The sequence below is a fragment of the Gossypium arboreum genome, chromosome 10 (assembly GCF_025698485.1).
Source record: "Gossypium arboreum isolate Shixiya-1 chromosome 10, ASM2569848v2, whole genome shotgun sequence".
Taxonomy (NCBI): Eukaryota; Viridiplantae; Streptophyta; class Magnoliopsida; order Malvales; family Malvaceae; genus Gossypium; species Gossypium arboreum.
Window position 1 is genome coordinate 115,840,137 of NC_069079.1, and position 18,477 is coordinate 115,858,613.

Sequence of the window (18,477 nt, forward strand, 5' to 3'; positions counted from 1 at the left end):
TTTCCAACATTCACCTAAATGTCTCTTTCCACAATGTCCACATTCGAATGTCCACATCTCGAGGTGGACCTCTTATACTACCAAGAGATACCGCTGCCCTGCTTTTCCCCGGCTTCTTCCACCTGCTCGATCTAAAACCGAATCTCCAACCACCCCGAGATTCTTTTGGTCTTTTCATTGAGGTTCCAACTAGTAGTTCCGTGACGCTTCCCATTTGGTCTAACACTTTGAGTCTTTTATTAAAGCCCAACACTTGTTCTACCATTTTAGCTCGTTCAATCAAGTCTACCATTTCAGTAATACGTTGAGATACTAACTGTAATTTGATCTCATCTCGTAAACCCCGTAAAAATCTCTTACAACTATCAACTTCAGTTGGAATAAACTCGAGGCATATCTCGAGTCTCGAGAATTCCTCTCATAGTCTATTACCGACATGTCACCTGTTGTAACGTCAAAAACTCTTGTTTCTTGTCTTCGATGTACATTTCTCCGATATATTTCTTTTGAAACTCTTTTTGAAATAGATCCCAAGTTATCTGATTCTCTGGTAAATGTCGAACCACCGATTCCCACCATAAGTAAGCTTCTTCTTGTAACAACGATACAAAGACAAATCAAACACTCTTTGGGTACAATCTAATTGTCGTAAAATTATTTTAGTCGACTCCATCCAATTTTCAGCTACAGATGGATCGACTCCTTTCAAACCCATAAATTCATTGGCACCATACTTTCTCAATTCCTTTATCAGGGCCCGTTTTTGAATTGGAACTGAAGTCATAGCAAGAACAATTTCCACTATTCTTTGTAGTGCATCGGCAATTTTTCTATTTGTATCAGAATCATCTCTATCATTTCTTCTTTCTGCTCTAGGAGGTTGGTTTCTCATCGGGTTAATACTAGGTGTTACCGATTCAGTTTCATCTAACCCGTAAGATTCTTCTTCTCCAGTATGCATTTCTTCATCAGTATCATTTATTCTTTCATCCGACATCTTTAATCTATAAAACAAAACAAATAAATAGATCAAGATCCAAAATCCCGACTCAAAAGTGGCATGTACTTCTAGACTCAATTTCGAGCTCGATATAGCCGAGAATCAGCTAAACTCGATAGCTCGATACTAATAAATGTAACACCCCTAACCCCAAACCGTCACGAACAGGCTACGAGGCATTACCGGATATATCAGACAACTTATGGATATTTTACAATTATTATAACATTCATAGTACAATTGAAGAATTATGTCCCTATAATGGACTTTCGAAACCCAACACAAGTATTAAAGTGGAATGGAACGGGACTTGTTCGAGTATTCAGAGATTTTTTTTTTATTTTTACAAAAATTTCGACAGCATTTCTTCTTAATTTTTACATAAAACCCCCTGCAAATTCAAACCAAAACCAACTAATCCAAAACCAATGGCACAATCAAAACAATTTAAACCTAAATATATCTAAATCATAACCAATCCATTAACATAGTCATTTAATAACTAAACATTCATAATATTAATCCAAATTAACTAATAACTTCATTCATTTTTCATTCCAACTTATACCAAATTATATAATATAATATTTACCATTTTATCAAACTAATAACAAAATATGGTATACCTTTCTTACAACTAACATTACAAGCATATCTATATAACTTATACAACACCTAGTACATGCCACTTTCAATTAAGAAAGAAAACATCACCCACAATTTGCTGGAGTCGGGATCGTTCAGATGCTGACCGGGATACTAGACTCCTATTAACTGCAAGACGGAAACAATCGCAGACGCCGAGTATTCCATACTCAAGTGGTATTACCATAATTCAAATTATAATAGCAATAAAGAATTTTAATTACCAAACATGTAACTATCTAATTTCACAAATATCAATTCATTCTTAAACTTTTATTAATTAATAATAACAATACAATTTTTAACTATTCTTCAATTTCCATCACATATTACATGTAACAATTTCAATCACTACATGAACATTAAGTTCATGCCTTTTATTTTCAATCTCAATTTCAATCCACTATTTAACTTTTTGTTTCTTTCAATATTTCAATAATATAATCAATCAATTTATTTTAAATTTCTCATCTTAGATATTCACCCTATTAACAAATCCGGACTTTGACGGATACACGGATTCCAACCCAAACACACCAGTACGGCACATTGTGCCTAAAACGGTACATATACTGATCAAGATATCGACACATAAAGTGCCTAAAACGACACACGAGGTGCCTGATACGACACACGAGGTGCCTGAAATACGACACATAAAGTGCCTGATCAGTGAAGCCGGCAAATTCCCGTACACTTCCAAATCCTATGGCATGCCAATTATATCCGACTTAGCCTGACTAGTTAATAGGGTATTTCAATTCTTAATTCACTTTCATTTCCATTCCAAGATTACTTTTCAATTAAAATTTTCACATTCAAATCAATTTACAATTCAATTATACATACACATTCACCATTCAATTCAATTCTCATTCAACTCAAATATCAATACTTACCTTATAATTCACTTATTAAATATAGAATTGATATAAAACATTTAATAAAAAGTAATTTGAATTATAGTAATACAAACCGTGAATTTCTCGTTTTAATCCTCGATAGCTTTCTCCTTTCCTTTGTGCGCCGATGTCTTGGGTTCTTTGTTAACTACGAAAATAATAATAATTTATAATTATCAATATAACACAATTCAATTTAATCCATGAGCCTAAACATGCAAATTTAACCATTTTATACACATAATTCCACTATTTACTTATATGTTCATTCAAAGCTGTCTACTTAAGTCATTGTTACTAAATCATTTATATCTTGAGCTAGGAAACTCCAAATTAAGATCCACTAATTTTCCCTAAAACTAGACTCACATATCTTCTTACCATAAAATTTTTAGAATTTTTGGTTTAGCCAATAAGTACAGTTTATTCTTTAAAGTTTCCCCAGTTCTGCTGTCAAATAGTTCCGACCATTCTTCACTAAAAATTAATTATATCACAGTACAGAACTCAGATAATATTCCCGTTGATTTTTCCTCAAAATAGACTCATTAAGGATTCTAAACATATAACTTTAAGCCTCTAATTATTTTTCTTCAATTTTTTGTGATTTTCCAAAGTCAGAACAGGGGAATCCGAATTTATTCTGACCTTATCTCACAAAACTCATTATATCTCATAATTTACAATTCAAATGCTTATATCGTATCTTCTATAAGAAACTAGACTCAATAACCTTTAATTCCATATTTTATTCATCCTCTAATTCAATTTCTACAATTTTTGATGATTTTTCAAACTTAAACTACTGCTGCTGTCCAAAGTAGTCTTAGTACAAAATGTTAATTTACTTTAATTTCAATTTAATCCTAACTAAATTCACTTACTTTTCTATCTTAATTCATACTTTATTTCTATTCAAATTTTGTCCAAAATCATACTTAACTATTAAATTTCCAGCATATTTTCATAATTTCAAATTTATTTCCATTTAATCCCTAAAACTCAAAACTTATAACTTAGTTTACGATTCAATCCTTTATTCAATTCTAATCAAAATTTCTATCAAATAAACCCCTAATTCCATCATTTTGTTCATCATGAACTTTGTTTAAAAACTTAAAAACTTCTAAACTACTAACTTAATTCTATCAAAACCTTATTTTAATACTTTTAGAACATCAAATTAAGAGAATGACATGATTGAACTTACCAATTAAACTCCAAGCTTCAAAAACCCTATTTCCCCTTTTCTCTCTTTTATTTTCTTCTTTCCTTCCCCTGCTCGAATGCTTTCTGTTCTCTTTTCTCTATTCTTTTTGTTTCTTTTCTTTACTCTGTTTCTTTTATTTACTTTTGTTACTAATAATATATAATAATAATTTATTTATTTATTTATTTATTTATTTATTTTTTACCATCCACTTGTCAAAATTATACTATATAACCAAGTAAAAATCTTAGATTTTTACTCCTTTTGCCGCCTCATCTTCCCAAATAGGCAAAATTCCCTATTTGGTCCTTATTATTTCCTACTAATTTATAATTAAACTTTTACTCCTTATTCAATTTAGTCATTTTACTAATTACTCTTAATTAAGCTAAATTCACCTAATTTAAACCTAATTAAACACATCGCTAAACTCATAAATATTTCTAGTAATTATTTCGAACTCGATTTACTAAGACGAAGGCCTGTTAATGTACTTTTCCGATGCCCGTGAATTTTGGGTCATTACACTTTTTGTCTAAAAACGTCACTATTGCTTAATTTTAATTTTTTTAACATATTTTTTTTATTCTTTTTTTTCAAAATTTTTAACATATTTTTGTGGCGTTTTGTCTAAAAATGCCACTATTGCTTAATTTTAAATTTTTTTTATTTTTAACAAAAAATTAGGGATTTTGATTTTCCCTGTTTTTTTGTTGTGGTTTAATGTGTAGACGTGAAATTCTAATTGTGGTTTAAATGTATAGTTAAAACTTTAATTTTGGTTTAATTATACACATTTAAAAAATAAATACATCAATATATTTTATATTGAATAAATATAAATATTTATGTATCCATGCAATATATAAATATAAAATGATGTTATATCAATAATTGTGTAAAAAAACGAAAAAACGTGAAGACAAAAATATATATTTTAAAAAGAAAATGAGTTACAATTAAAAAACGTGGAGACACAAATGAGTGCAGAGAATTTTCGTTCAGATAAATAAATATATTTTTAATTAATCAAGATAGATAAATATTAAAATAGTATAAACAAAAACTATTAATAAAATTTAAAGGTAAACTTATCATTTAAAACGTTTTCCACAAATCTCTTCAATCCATTAAACAATATAACACCTTATTAATATATAAAAATATTTTTTATCAAAATCAAGATATCTATTATCGATAATAATAATTAATTATAGGGTTTAGGATTTAATTATTGAATATGATTCACTTGAGATTAACATACTATATATATACCCATGGCCATTAAACCTTAAACCATAAAACCCTAAATCATAGACCTTAAACCTTAAATATTAAACCGTAAAGCAAAAAATAAATTTAATCAATATTAAGTATTGCTTCCATTATTTATTATGAACATAAGCTTTTACATTAATATATATGTATATACACATCAACATCCATGTGAAGTTTTTAGGGTTTAGGGTTTTAAAAGTTATAATTTAGGATTTAGGGTTTTTAAGGTTTAGAGGTTTAGTGTTTTAGGGGTTATAGATTAGTGTTCATGATTTTTTTGGGGTTTAAGGGGTTATATTTAGCGGCGTTTTATCAAAAGCGCCGTTAATGCTCCGACTTTTAGCGGCGTTTTACCAAAAGCGCCGCTAATGCTCCGACTTTTAGCGGTGTTTTACCAAAAGCGTCGCTAATGCTTTGACTTTTAGCGGCGTTTTACCAAAAGAGCCGCTAATGCTCCGACTTTTAGCAGCGTTTTACCAAAAGCGCCGCTATTGCTCTGTTTTTAGCGGCGTTTTAACAAAAAAGCCGCTATTGCACTATTTTTAGCGGCATTTTTAGTAAAACGCCACTATTGCTCTGTGTTTTACAATTTTTGCGGCGTTTTTTGATAAAACGCCGCTAAAGCCCTATTTTCCTGTAGTGACAATTTATTAATAACTAGAACCGTTATCGCGTCGACTCGAGTTTTGCCTCTACTCCGCCAAAACATCTGCTCTCCCCCTAAGAGTCCTTTTGCATCTAATTTGGTCTCGGGCTTTGGATAAGAAGGAAGGTTAAAGATACTGCCTTTAGAGAAGATGAAGAAAAAAGTTACGTTGATTATACCAGAAAGCCCCTTTGGTTTTCCAAAACTTGAACTCGTGACCGCGTAACCACTGTTAGCTAGCTCTCAAGTTATACTCCAACTTGTGATTGCATAATGACTGTTGACTAGGACCTTTACATACACTTCAACTTATCACCTCAGAACCTAACTTCCATTGGATGAGCTTTGAAGGTAATAGTCCCATCCCAACACGACATATGAAATGTGTGCATCTCCGAGCATTTTCACATCCTTGGTAACTCAAATCTACCTTTAAGCTTTCACAGTATTTACCCTAAACTTTAAAATAGAAAAAAAAATCTTAAATGTGTAAAAACCTTAAAAAATATAAACATTCAAAATCCTAAAAACCAAAAAATCATAAAATCCCAAATAACCTAAAAGACGTAAACCCAAAACCTCAAAACCTAAAAATACCCAAACTCTAACCTTAAATAACCTAACCCTTAAAAAAAGCCCTAAAGAAAAAAATCGCCCAAGAAGAAGAAAGGAAAACACGTCCAGTTGGGCACGTTTTCTTGCCGACTGTGCAGAAAACACGTCTAGCAAAACGTGTTTTCACACACTCTCTCAAAAAACGACCTACTTTCCTAATAAAAAAAGACCTATTTTAAAAATTTATTTATTTTTAGCATTTTTGGCTAATATTCCCATTAAATTTGTTAAGTTAAATTTTACTATTTTCCAAAACCTTATTTGACAAACTTATTATCAAATGTGTATTGTCATACCAACTTGTTTATTTTCACATGAACTCGCAAAAGAGTCACATCATTTTAGTCAAATGTGAATACAAAAGGGCAAGCAAGGGCTCCCCTAAAGGAAAAAAGAAATTGCTTTTTAGTCACCTTATAAATTACAAAATTAGAAGCTTTATATATATATATATATATGGTAAAATTGCACTTTATCCAAAAAATGAAAATATTTTTATTTAGTCCCTTCAAAATTGATGAAATTATAAGTTAATACAAGATAATTGATAAAATTACACTTTGCTATATTAAAAAATTATAATTCAATTCTAGACCCTTAAAAATTTCTAGATCCGCACTTGATTTTTAGTTAAAGTATTTAATGATAGTTGTTTGAGTTAAAATTGTATTAAAAAATATAAGAGCTACAAATATCAAAATTTTGAATTAAGACTATATCCACAACTTACGCATATAGTACATGATTAGTATCAAAAGTTAACCTAATAAATTAAACTGCTAGCATTTGAGTTGGCACTAAAATTTTAAAATTTTAAAAAAATAAAAATAAAAATTTAGAAATTAATCCTTATACTTTTATTTCTAAAATTTAACTTGTTTATTTTTTAAATTTTAAAATTCAAGTCTAATTATTTTGTAGAATACATAAATTTATGACAAATAAAACACAAAATCTTAAAAATAAATATATAAAAGATTAAATCCAAAAATATACATAGTAAACAATCCTATTTAAAACATTCAATTATCCGCCGTCACCATTCCAAATATCATTCAAAACATTTGATCTTTCCAAATTATTATAAAAAATGGCTTCCCAATAAATATTATTTTTAAGAAATGTCATAAAATTGTCGAGAACTCCATTAATAACTGCAACTTGGACCAATAAATACCATCTTCATCATCTTCTCCACAAAGTCAAAACAATCCCTCTTTTGATTTAAATTCTCTTCTCTACCATTTCTGCTGATCTTATCCCAACACACCCCCTCAAAAAAAAAAAAAAAAACACCAAACACAAATCAATGGAGGATAAGCGACGAACAGCTGGAAACCTTGTAGCTAAACTAAGTTCAGTTTCCGAACGGACCCGAAACGAAGCTTTGGCCGAATTACGACTGATTTCCAGGCAGGACCCGGAAAGCCGACCGTTAATAGCCGACGCCGGCGCCGTTCCTTACCTTTCCGAGACCCTTTTCTCTTCTTCTCCGGCAATACAAGAAAACGCCGCCGCTACTTTGTTGAACTTGTCGATTACTTCGCGCGATTCTCTCATGTCCACACGGGGTCTCCTCGATGCGTTATCTCACGCTCTGAGCAATTCGGGTTCACAGGGGGCGGTTCAGTCGTGCGCCGCCACGCTTCACAGCATACTAATCGCCGACGAGTCTTCCCGTCCGATAATAGGGTCGAAACGCGATATCCTTTACACGCTGTTGTCGATCATAGGTGATAAACACGCGCCGGCTCGTTCGATTAAGGACGCGTTGAAAGCGTTGTTCGGGATCGCGCTTTACCAGTTGAATCGGGCGAGCTTGGTGGGTCTGGGAGCGGTTCCAGCTTTGGTGTCATTGATAGTTAGGGATGCTAGGAAGGGGATCGTGGAGGATGCGACGGCGGTGCTGGCGCAGATCGCGGGATGCGAAGAGAGCGAAGAAGCAATGAGGAAAGCGGGTGGGTTGAAGGTATTGGGTGATTTGTTGGATAAAAAGACGACGGCAAGTACAAGAATAAGGGAAAACGCGGTGGCTGCGCTGCTGAACTTGGCCCGGTGCGGCGGCGAACAGGGGAGGAAAGAAGTAAGAGAAATGGCGGTTAAAGTAATGGATGTGATTACAGAGGTGGGTGAGAATGGAAGTCCGAAAGGGAAGGCTAAGGCTGTTGAGTTAACTGAAATATGTTGTTGATGGAAATGAATATGAAAATCAGGTGAGGGAATTGAGGTTTAAATTTAACAGTATTAATGATTTCATGGATCATTCTATTTGAATCTTTAATCGTTGAAGCTGTTATACAATTTATTCATTTCAATTGAAAACCATTTGCGGTTCAAATTTAGGGAAGTCATTGATATCATAAAACACAAGTTTATGATTGTTTGAGTGAACTGAGGTGCAACTCAGAATGTGCTATCTAACTTCACCACAATATCAACATTCTCATTCCTACACTCCTCAACTTTTCATTTTTTCCGCACCACTTTTTACTTTCTTTTCTCCATTTTGTTCCGAATTAAGGTGATGTTTAAGTAAAATTCAAATATTTTTAAGAAAAAATACTATATCTCAATTAATAAATAATTTAATCTTTTATAAATAAATAAATGGAATGGAATTAATTGAATTCATAAAATGTTGGGTAATACCATTAGCACACCACCGCCTTTGATTCGAAATTATTCATGATTTTAATAATTTTTTTGTTTAGGCTTTAATTCATTTGCCTTATTCTGCAATAATATGTTCGTTTGGATAACAATACTCTTTATTTTTTTATATGTTGTTTAACAGATGTTGAGTCTATAAATAATTTACAAGTACTCAAATAGGGAATCATTACACGTGGGGGTAGTACTTTTCCAAACCTCCCTAGTTATTTCATTTTTCCAAGTATAGTTGAATTTCAGTAATTACTAATGTCAAAATTAGTTGTAATTTTCAGAAACAATTTAATAGCTTCGAGCCTTGTCACTGAAGCAAAATTAGTATTGCTATTTCAAGGAAATCAGGATTAAAACGGTAATAATACACATGTGAAAGGTATATAGTCCAATTAGTCAATTAAAGTAAGAAGTAGAGTTATATAAAAATTCTCTTAATAATTTGTACTTAATCAATGTGGGATATATCCACTTATAACAATCCTTTGCGTTACCAATACCATCCACTTGTGTGTATTCTTAAGCCAAAAGCATTGCTTTACTCTTGGTAATATATATTCTCAAGTTCATTTATCTTGTTTGTGAAGATCCATTTTTTTCCTATCACATTGCAATATGTTGGTTTTGGTATAGATTATCACATATCATTTCTATCAAATTGGTTAAGCTCTTCTTCCATGGCTTGGATCCAATTCTTATTCTTTATTGCTTCTTTGACCTTTTTAGGCTCATTGAAAGATGTGTAGCCTGCCAATTTAATCATATTTTGATAATTTGACCTTAAATTTTTTCTAAACTTTTTTTGAAGTTTTTATGTATTTCAAAAAATTACACATATTTCACATCCTTTAGATACACCTATTAAATGATGTTTGTATAGTGTAGATTGACTATAAGCTTATAAGAGCCAAGATAATAGCAAGGGCACATGCATATAAGCTTGAGCATAATAGCTTAATTTAGTTCAAATGGGTCAATTTCCCCCTTGCATGTGAAATAAGGCCCCAGTTTGGTTTTGCTTTATCAAATATTTTCTATTTTTGGCATGCATGGTATCGTGCGCTTGCTTTTAACTGTTGTCTTGTTACACATATTCCAATAATTTCGATATTCCTATTGTTCGAGATTCTCATACATCAATAAAATGGGTAAAATTACATATTTATGAAAGACTAAAATCAGTTTAATTTTTTAAAAAATTGATAGCATATAAAGTATATTTTTTTATGATTGATTGTTTGAATGAAGCATGAACCCATTATTTTATGTTAAATGAATTATTTTATTATTATTATAAAATAGTGAACTTAAATTGAAATTTAATAAAATTATTAATATAGTAATGATGTGAATTTACTTTGGACTTGATTATCATTATTTTAACATGGATTGGATCAAACCTTAGTTTTTTTAAACCTTGAGTTTATATAATATATATATATATATATATATATATATATAAACTAAGGTTTTATTAATTAGATATTCATTTCTAATTATGATAAATGTTAGAATTGTGTGACCCAAATTTTAAGAGATTGCTTGCAAGTCAAGTTAAACAAAATATATTTTCTTTCTAGAAGATTTAGTATTATTAGTATAATATATTTAGGATTTATTAGCATAATATATTTGACATTGATTAGAATTAAGTTTTTTCAACCTATAAATAGATGTAGTTGAAATTCTTCTTGTATCATTCGAATTCGACATTAGTGAATTTTCTTCTCCTCTGCCCGTTATTTTGTTTTTGAAAGGGTTTCCACCTAAAACCTGTGTGTTCTATTTTTCTTTTTTTTTTCTTAGCGATCTTTCTACATTGCCATTATCGACATTCAGTTTTTTAACAGATTGACATCAGAGTTTTCTGGGTTGCTTGTCTTGATCACAGTAATGGCGACAATGAAGTATGATATTTCGCTGTTGGATTGCAACACCAGATTCTCGTTGTGGCAGATAAAGATGCAGACAATTCTTGCGTAGATGGATTTGAAGGATACTTTGCTAGGGTTAGATAATATGTCTTCGACATTGATGGAGGAAGAGAAGAAACGTAAAGATTGAAAGGATTTAAAACAATTACATCTACATCTGTCGAATGAAATTCTACAGGATATGATGAAGGAAAAGACCGTCGCTACATTATGGGCAAAGCTGCAACAGCTATGCATGTTGAAAACCTTAACTAGCAAGTTTCATATGAAGCAACGCCTTTACGCTCATTGTTTGGAGAAATGTATGTCTATGCACGAACACTTAACTGTGCTTAAAGAAATTCTCACAGACCTAGAGGCCATGGAGGTCCAGTACAATAAAGAAGGTTTAGTGTTAATTCTATTTTGTTCGTTGCCCTAGTCTTATTCAACCTTTAGAGATACGAATTTCTATGGCCGCGAATCTTTCACAGTTGATAAAGTCTATGCTTCTTTAACATCGTATGGTAAGATGAAGCATCTTGTGTCTAGATCCGACTCTCAAGAAGAGGGTCTCATTGTTCGTGGAAGACAAGAATGAAATGGTGATGATAATCGTGGGAGGACATAGTAATGAAATCCTCACGGTAAATCTAAGGGTAGATCAAGATCTTCAAACAGAGGTAAAACTTGTAACTTCTACAAGAAAAAAGTGCACATTAAATTTGAGTGTTATAAGTTGCAGAATAAAATCAAAATGGAGGCGGCGAATCAAAAGGGAAAACAACTAGAACAATCTGGTGAAGCTGATGTTATAGAAGACTACAGAGATGGTGAACTCCTAGTTGCTTCTGCTAATAACACTAAAGCGAGTAAGGAGTGGATCCTTGATACTAGTTGCACTTTCCATATGAGTCCCAATCGAGATTGGTTTACAACATATGAAACAATGTCTGAAGGTTTTATTTTTATGGGAAATGCTTCATGTAAAATCATAGGTATTGGCACGATCAAAATTAAGATATTTGATAGAGTCGTTAAAACATTTAATGGCATATGACATGTACCAGAATTGAAGAGGAATTTGATTTCGTTGATTACTCTTGATTCAAAAGGGCACAAGTACATAGCTGGAAGTGGGGTTTTGAAGATTAGCAAAGGTTCCCTCGTTGTGATGAAAGGGTAGAAAAAAACTGACAAGTTATATGTTTTGCAAGGTTCAACTGTTACTGGTGATACAGCCGTCGCTTCTTCTTCCTTGTCAAATGATGATGTTACTAAACTTTGGTATATGCGTCTAAGGCATATGAGTGAGAATGACATGGCAGAATTGAGCAAAAAAGAACTTCTTGATGGATAAGGCATTAGCAAACTAAAGCTTTGTGAGCACTGTATTTTTGGGAAGAAAAAAAGAGTTTGATTGACCAAATGAATCCATAACATGAAGGGAACGCTGGATTATATTCATTCTTATTTTTGGGGACCATTTAGAGTGCTTTCGATGGGTGGCGCTAATTATATGCTGACGATCATTGATGATTTTTCCAGAAAGGTTTAGACATTCTTCTTGAAGCACAAAAGTGATGTGTTTTCCACGTTTAAGGCTTAGAAAACTATGATCGATAAACAGACAGGAAAACAAATAAAACATCTCTACACAGATAATGGCTTGGAATTTTGTTTTAATGAGTTTGATGAATTGGGCAAATCAGAAAGGATCGTCAGGCACTTGACAATTCGTCATACTCCAAGGCAAAACATCGTTGCAGAATGGATGAATCGAACAATCATGGAAAAGGTTCGATGTATGTTTTCAAATGCTTGTTTACTGAAGTCATTTTCGGCTAAAGCGATCTGTACTGCATATTTTTTGATTAACCGGTCTCCGTCCATTGCCATTGAGAAAAAGGCTCCACAAGAGGTATGGTCTGGTAATCCTGCTAACTATTTTGATTTGAAGATTTTTGGGTGTCCTGTGTATGCTTATATTGATAATGTGAAATTGGAACCTAGATCCATTAAATGTAGTTTCTTGGTTATAAGGCTGGTGCTAAAGAATATATGTTATGGTGTCCTGAAAATGAAAAAGTTGTGATTAAAAAGCAATAAATATATTTATGATATTTAAATGTGGCATATGATTTATTTGGATTTTTTAATTAATTCAAGAAGTTTAGTAGATATTATTTAATTTATGAAATCAACTCAATTATAAAAAAATTATAACACTTTTTATAACAATCACAATTAAGTAGTTAAAATTAGAGAAAACTAAACTATCGGTCACTAAACTATGTGTGAGTTTTCATTTTGGCCACTTCACTAAAAAAAGTTAGAATTTGATCAATAAACTTTTCTAAATTTTTTTTGTCACTGAGTTGTTAAGTGACAATTTTTTAGTTGGTATAGTAACAATTTTAGTCCTCAAATTTTATTTTTTTTCAATTTGAGCCAAGTTCAATATAAAATATATAAAAAACCCCAAAAATATTTAAAATAGAAATCTCTATATCAAAATTTTAGAAAAATAAAATCTTGAAAATTCTAAATATATTTCAATATTTATCTAAGAAAATAACAATATTAAAATCAAATTAGAAATCATCAACTCAATTATATAAAAAAAACCTTGAATATTATGTCATTGATGATAACTGTGGGTTAAGGAGAAACTTAAGTATATACAAGGTTTTGAACGTGATTGTAATTTATTTTGCATCTATGGTTTTAACCATAGATAACAGAGACACCAAACAATGTTGTTGAAGAACTAATATGTATAAAAAATTATCATTCCATAGAATTTAATAACAAACTAAAAACAAAACAAAAAAAAAATATTAAATCATTGTACGCTTCCTTAATGTTTCTTGAAACCAAATTAGTAAATCTTTAAGTCAAGTTCTATGCCTCTGAAGAACATCCAAAACTAATATCATAGGGGCTTGTGAAATCGACTCTAATGCTATTTTTTTTTTAGAAAAAACACAAAATATACAACAAAATTTTATTTTTAAAATCAATTCAAAATTTTAATTCATTTATTTTGTTTCAAAACCCAAATTGCAAAAACAAATTATATTCTTTTTTTTCTTTTCTTTTAAGAAAAAGCCATGTTAAGAATATAAGAGGTAAAAACAAAGCAACAATAATTTTGCTTAATGTTTTTTAAAGTATGGGTATTGGTTATTTCCATACAAATAATGTAGAGAGAAAATTTAGAGGGTTTAGAAACAATTTTCCCTCATTTTCTCTCACTTTATATATTTTTGAAATTTTTATTTACTTTTATTTTTGATAATTTTCTAAAATTGTTGAAAAGAATCTCAATTTTTATCATTTTATCATTTCAAAAAGAGATAAAAACAAACAAAAGAAGACTTAGTTACGCTCTATCATTAATATGCCCCCTCAAGTTTGAGGGTTGTGGAACAACACCTAACTTCAAAAGTTGATGAATAAAGGCAAGTTTAGGCAAGGTTGATTGATATTGAAAGTTTTCCAATCAACATGATCTTGGATAAAGTGAAGATTGATTACGAGGTGCTTCATATTTCTGTGCATAACAAGCTGTTGACAACAATATGTGGCCCCATGATTATCAGAAAAAAATTGAGGAGTACAAGAAAGAGGGACTTGAAGTTCTTGCAAAAGATAAAACACCCAAAATGTTTTAGTAGCAATGGTAGCAACAACCCTATATTCAACTTCAGTCAAGGACTTGGCTATAGTTGGTTGTTTTTCCGACGATCAACTAATAGGAGTGTGCCCAAAGAAGAGAATATATCCAATGGTGGAAGCATGATCTGTTGGGTCCCTAGCCCAATCTGCATATGCATATATGCTAAGAATGTTTTAAAATTGGCAATTGATTCATAGGCCATAATTTATATTGTTTTTCAAGTATAAGAGGATTCGTTTGATTACTTTTCAGTGGATTTCTGTAAGAGAGTATATAAACTGAGAAAACTTTAATTGCTGCAGTGAGGCAATTGGAGAAAGCACACATTTAGTATCTAGCATATTTGTTTCCGTTAACAAATTAAGCATATACTTGGATTGGGTTAAAAACAAACTATTAGTTATATGAAGAACTTTAATTCTAAAAAAAAAGAAAGAAGATTTATCCATAGTAGAGTGCCAATTAACTAATTTTTTCATGAAAACAACTCAATTATATATATATAAAACTTCAAAGTGGGAAGATTTGACGGTAAAGAATTATAGGAGAAGAGAAATATCAAAAAATAACTTTTAAAATAAATTTGTAATTTTTAAAATATATAATATTAAAATAAGAACAGATGATTCACAGTAGCATGGGTGGCAATTGATTATGTTACTAATTTTGAAAAAATAATAAATTTGTTAAATTTCGTAAATTCCGATGTGTGTATTTTATTGGGAAAATATTGTTAATGTTTTGTTTTCCTTTAGTATTGGGTTGGGTCAGTTTTGATATTGGGTCGTGCTGGGTTTCTAATTAAACCATAAAAATATGCGGAAAACGCTAGAAGGAGGGCTTGAACCTCCGACCTTGTGGTTAACAGCCACACGCTCTAACCAACTGAGCTATTCCAGCAGCTTAATTTTTTTACCTGCGAAATATTTATTGCCTCTTCTTGGTTTAAAATTCTGTGCACCCACTTTAATTCAACAACGCCGATTAAAGACCATATAAGTTTAAATTATTTAATAACAATAGTATTTGTATATATAGTAAACAATATTATTGCAATAATTAGTATATGTTTGCTAGCAATGTTTTTTAAATTTTTATATTATATTACTAAATTATTTTTTACATATATTAATTTCATCTTAATATTTAATTTATGATTATCATTTTAGATTAATTATCACTTAACTAGTGCTACAATTATATGTCAATTAAAAGTAAATTGAGCTTTATAAACATTCTAACACTTTCAAGTAGAATTTAAAATAAGCTAGGAAAAAATCATTTTGGTATTATTTATTAGATTCCCTTGTTAACGTTACTAAGGCACTAGAATGTGATGGAAAATCAATTTAATCGAATATGAGGTTGTTTTGTGATATTTATATTTTATTTTATTCACTTTTTACTATTTTAATTTTTAATTATCATGGAACTAAAATTCAAGCTTTGATGTTTAATGATGTTGTGCTAAAATTCAAGAACCAATTTTGATTGAAGATGGTGACGAGGATGGTAAATTGAAGAAAACATCAAGAAAAAGGATGGTGACAAGGAGGATAGATTGAAGAAGGAGATCAATATTGAGAACATTTAAATATGTTTATTAGATTTCATTTTAACTTTTTTAGGAAGTTGAATTTGGGTTTGGTATATAATTTAATTTTAATTATTTTTATTTGTCTTTGATTTATAATGATTGTTTTTTTATACAATTAAATGATTTAATTTCAATAATTATTTCACTTACAAAAGAAATTACTATAAAATTTTAAAAAAATTATTATGACAACCTTATCCAATTAAATAAAATCGATTTTGAACATAAGTTATGAAGTTTGATTGTACTTAATTCAATTTTATTTTACCTTTAAATTACATTTTTATTCTAAATTTAAAATATATATTAAATATAAAATGTTAAAATTAGTTTTTAAGTGGATTTCAAAATTAAAACTAATGTTTTACTTTAAATTTAAATTTAATATTTAGTTTGAAATATTATTCTGAATGATAGGTTCAGTAACCTAGCGTACACTGAAATGGGCATTCCCAACAGTAGTTCCTTGTATTTTTATCTTCAGCTAATAAAATATTTGGCATATACCCAGAAATGGTGGTTCATTGTGTATACAACAGTCTATGAAGTAAGCTACCGAAGTCCACCAGGACAAGGCTGATAGTTGTCCATGCAAAAGAATAGATGAAGTGGAAAAATGAAAACTCACCTCTAATAAAATTAAGGGAAGAATAAAGCCTTGGGTATTGTCACTCAAGTGACACCTCGGTGGTTTTCTAATTCATGGGAAAATTTTGGGTGGAGAATACCCAGAGTTCCTAAATACATGTGTATTTCTTCTTGGGTGGTGCTACATTCATATGAAGGAGTCTCTATAGGCTATAACATCCTAAAAAGTGGGTTAGAAGAAATTGGATTTTGAAACCAAGAGTGGTCATCCCTCGGCTATGAGTTTAGATCTTGGAAATTTCTAACAAGTTCAATGGTCTAGTTTAAGTGGTCAAGTGTTCTGAGTATGTGTGTGAGGTATTGGGTTCGAATTTGATTTCTGGAAATTTTGTTATTTTGCTTAAACCCTTACCTTTGAATGTTTAATTTATAAGTTAAATCCAATCAATTGACGACAAGAATGAGATTGCTAGTTCACTAGTTAAGCTTCTGTATACCCTCTAGTCTTGTGTTCGAGTCTTTGTGTAGGTAAGGGGGAATATTTTGTGCTATTCCATAGTTTAGTTTGTTTTGTTTTGATTTTAAAGAAAATAAGTTAAGTAACTTCCTTTCTTTTCATCTTCAGAGGGACGTTCTTTCCCCTTTAACCTTTTTTTTTTTACTTCTATTCGGACCAAATATACTTCATTTTCTTTTGCTTCGATATCTTGTCGTTGAGTCTTTCTATATTCATTACGCCAAGTTTCATTGTGCAGTTAATCTTTATGTAACAGCCCGATTTTGAGGCTAGTCAGAATAGTGGTCTCGGGACCATAAATCCAAAGTTAGAGAAATTATTTTATTATTATTTTGGAGTCATAGTACGTTTATAATAGTACATGAAAAATTTGGTGAGTTAATTTTGACGTTTGTGAGCCCAATTGCAAAAAAGGACTAAATCGCATAAAGTGCAAAAGTCCTAAATTGATAGCTAAAGGTTTCAAATAGTTAGAGAACCAAAATTAGGGACCCTATTGAGATTGCTTGGCCGGCCATAGCAGACAAAAGTAGTCAAATTGTCAAAATTTGGTGGGTTAGGTGTTTTGACTAAAATAGAAATAAATAAAAGAAGGATGATATCATCCCTTTCTTATCTCTTTTCTCCACCAAAAATTGGCCATTAAAGTGGGGTTTGAGAGCTTAAAATTTTCAGCAACTTGAAGCACTCACAAGTAAGTGATTTCCATGTCTTTTGTTGATGACTTTTGTATTTAGGAAACCCTTGAAGCATGAGCTTTCAAATGAGGGGTATATCTTGCAAAATGGTTGAAGGTCTAGGGTTTTTCCATGAGAGAATTTAGGGTGTTTTCTAAAATTTTATGGAAGAATATGAGTCTTAGTTGTGTAATAGACAACTTTTGAGAAAGGTGTTACCATGAAAACACCTTAAGGGACCATTTTGCACAAGTTGTAAAATGAATGATAAATGTGTGAAATAGAGAGAATTTGGGGTTTCTAAAAGAGTAAAAAGAGTTCAGCTAGGCTTAAGATGCGAAGAAATTTGATAAAAATCGATTTTCGAGCATAGGGGTAAAATGATCATTTTGCCAAAGTCTAGGGGCAAAATGGTCATTTTATCGAAGATGTGAATTTTTAATTGATTAATTTTATTTAGTGATTAAATTAGTGCATTTTTCTATTTTAGATCAAGAATTGCCAAATCCAAACCTAGACGGAGGGAAAACCAAACAAATTGAC

General features: G+C 30.9%; 1 protein-coding gene, 1 long non-coding RNA gene and 1 other non-coding gene across 3 annotated transcripts; 1 reads left to right on the forward strand and 2 right to left on the reverse strand.

The window, feature by feature from the left end:
• Positions 1 to 2,418: 2,418 nt before the first annotated feature.
• LOC128281772 (uncharacterized) lies at positions 2,419 to 3,886 on the reverse strand. The gene is made up of 2 exons (XR_008272039.1): positions 3,758 to 3,886; positions 2,419 to 2,695 (listed from the first exon to the last, which is right to left on the reverse strand). It is a non-coding gene; the product is annotated as an uncharacterized LOC128281772 (long non-coding RNA).
• A 3,501-nt stretch (positions 3,887 to 7,387) lies between these two features.
• On the forward strand, positions 7,388 to 8,643 carry LOC108488498 (U-box domain-containing protein 4-like). The gene has a single exon (XM_017792776.2). The coding sequence runs from the start codon at positions 7,606 to 7,608 to the stop codon at positions 8,485 to 8,487; it is 882 nt and encodes a 293-aa protein (XP_017648265.1). The 5' UTR covers positions 7,388 to 7,605; the 3' UTR covers positions 8,488 to 8,643.
• A 6,738-nt stretch (positions 8,644 to 15,381) lies between these two features.
• On the reverse strand, positions 15,382 to 15,455 carry TRNAN-GUU (transfer RNA asparagine (anticodon GUU)). The gene has a single exon. It is a non-coding gene; the product is annotated as a tRNA-Asn (tRNA).
• Between the last annotated feature and the right edge of the window lie 3,022 nt (positions 15,456 to 18,477).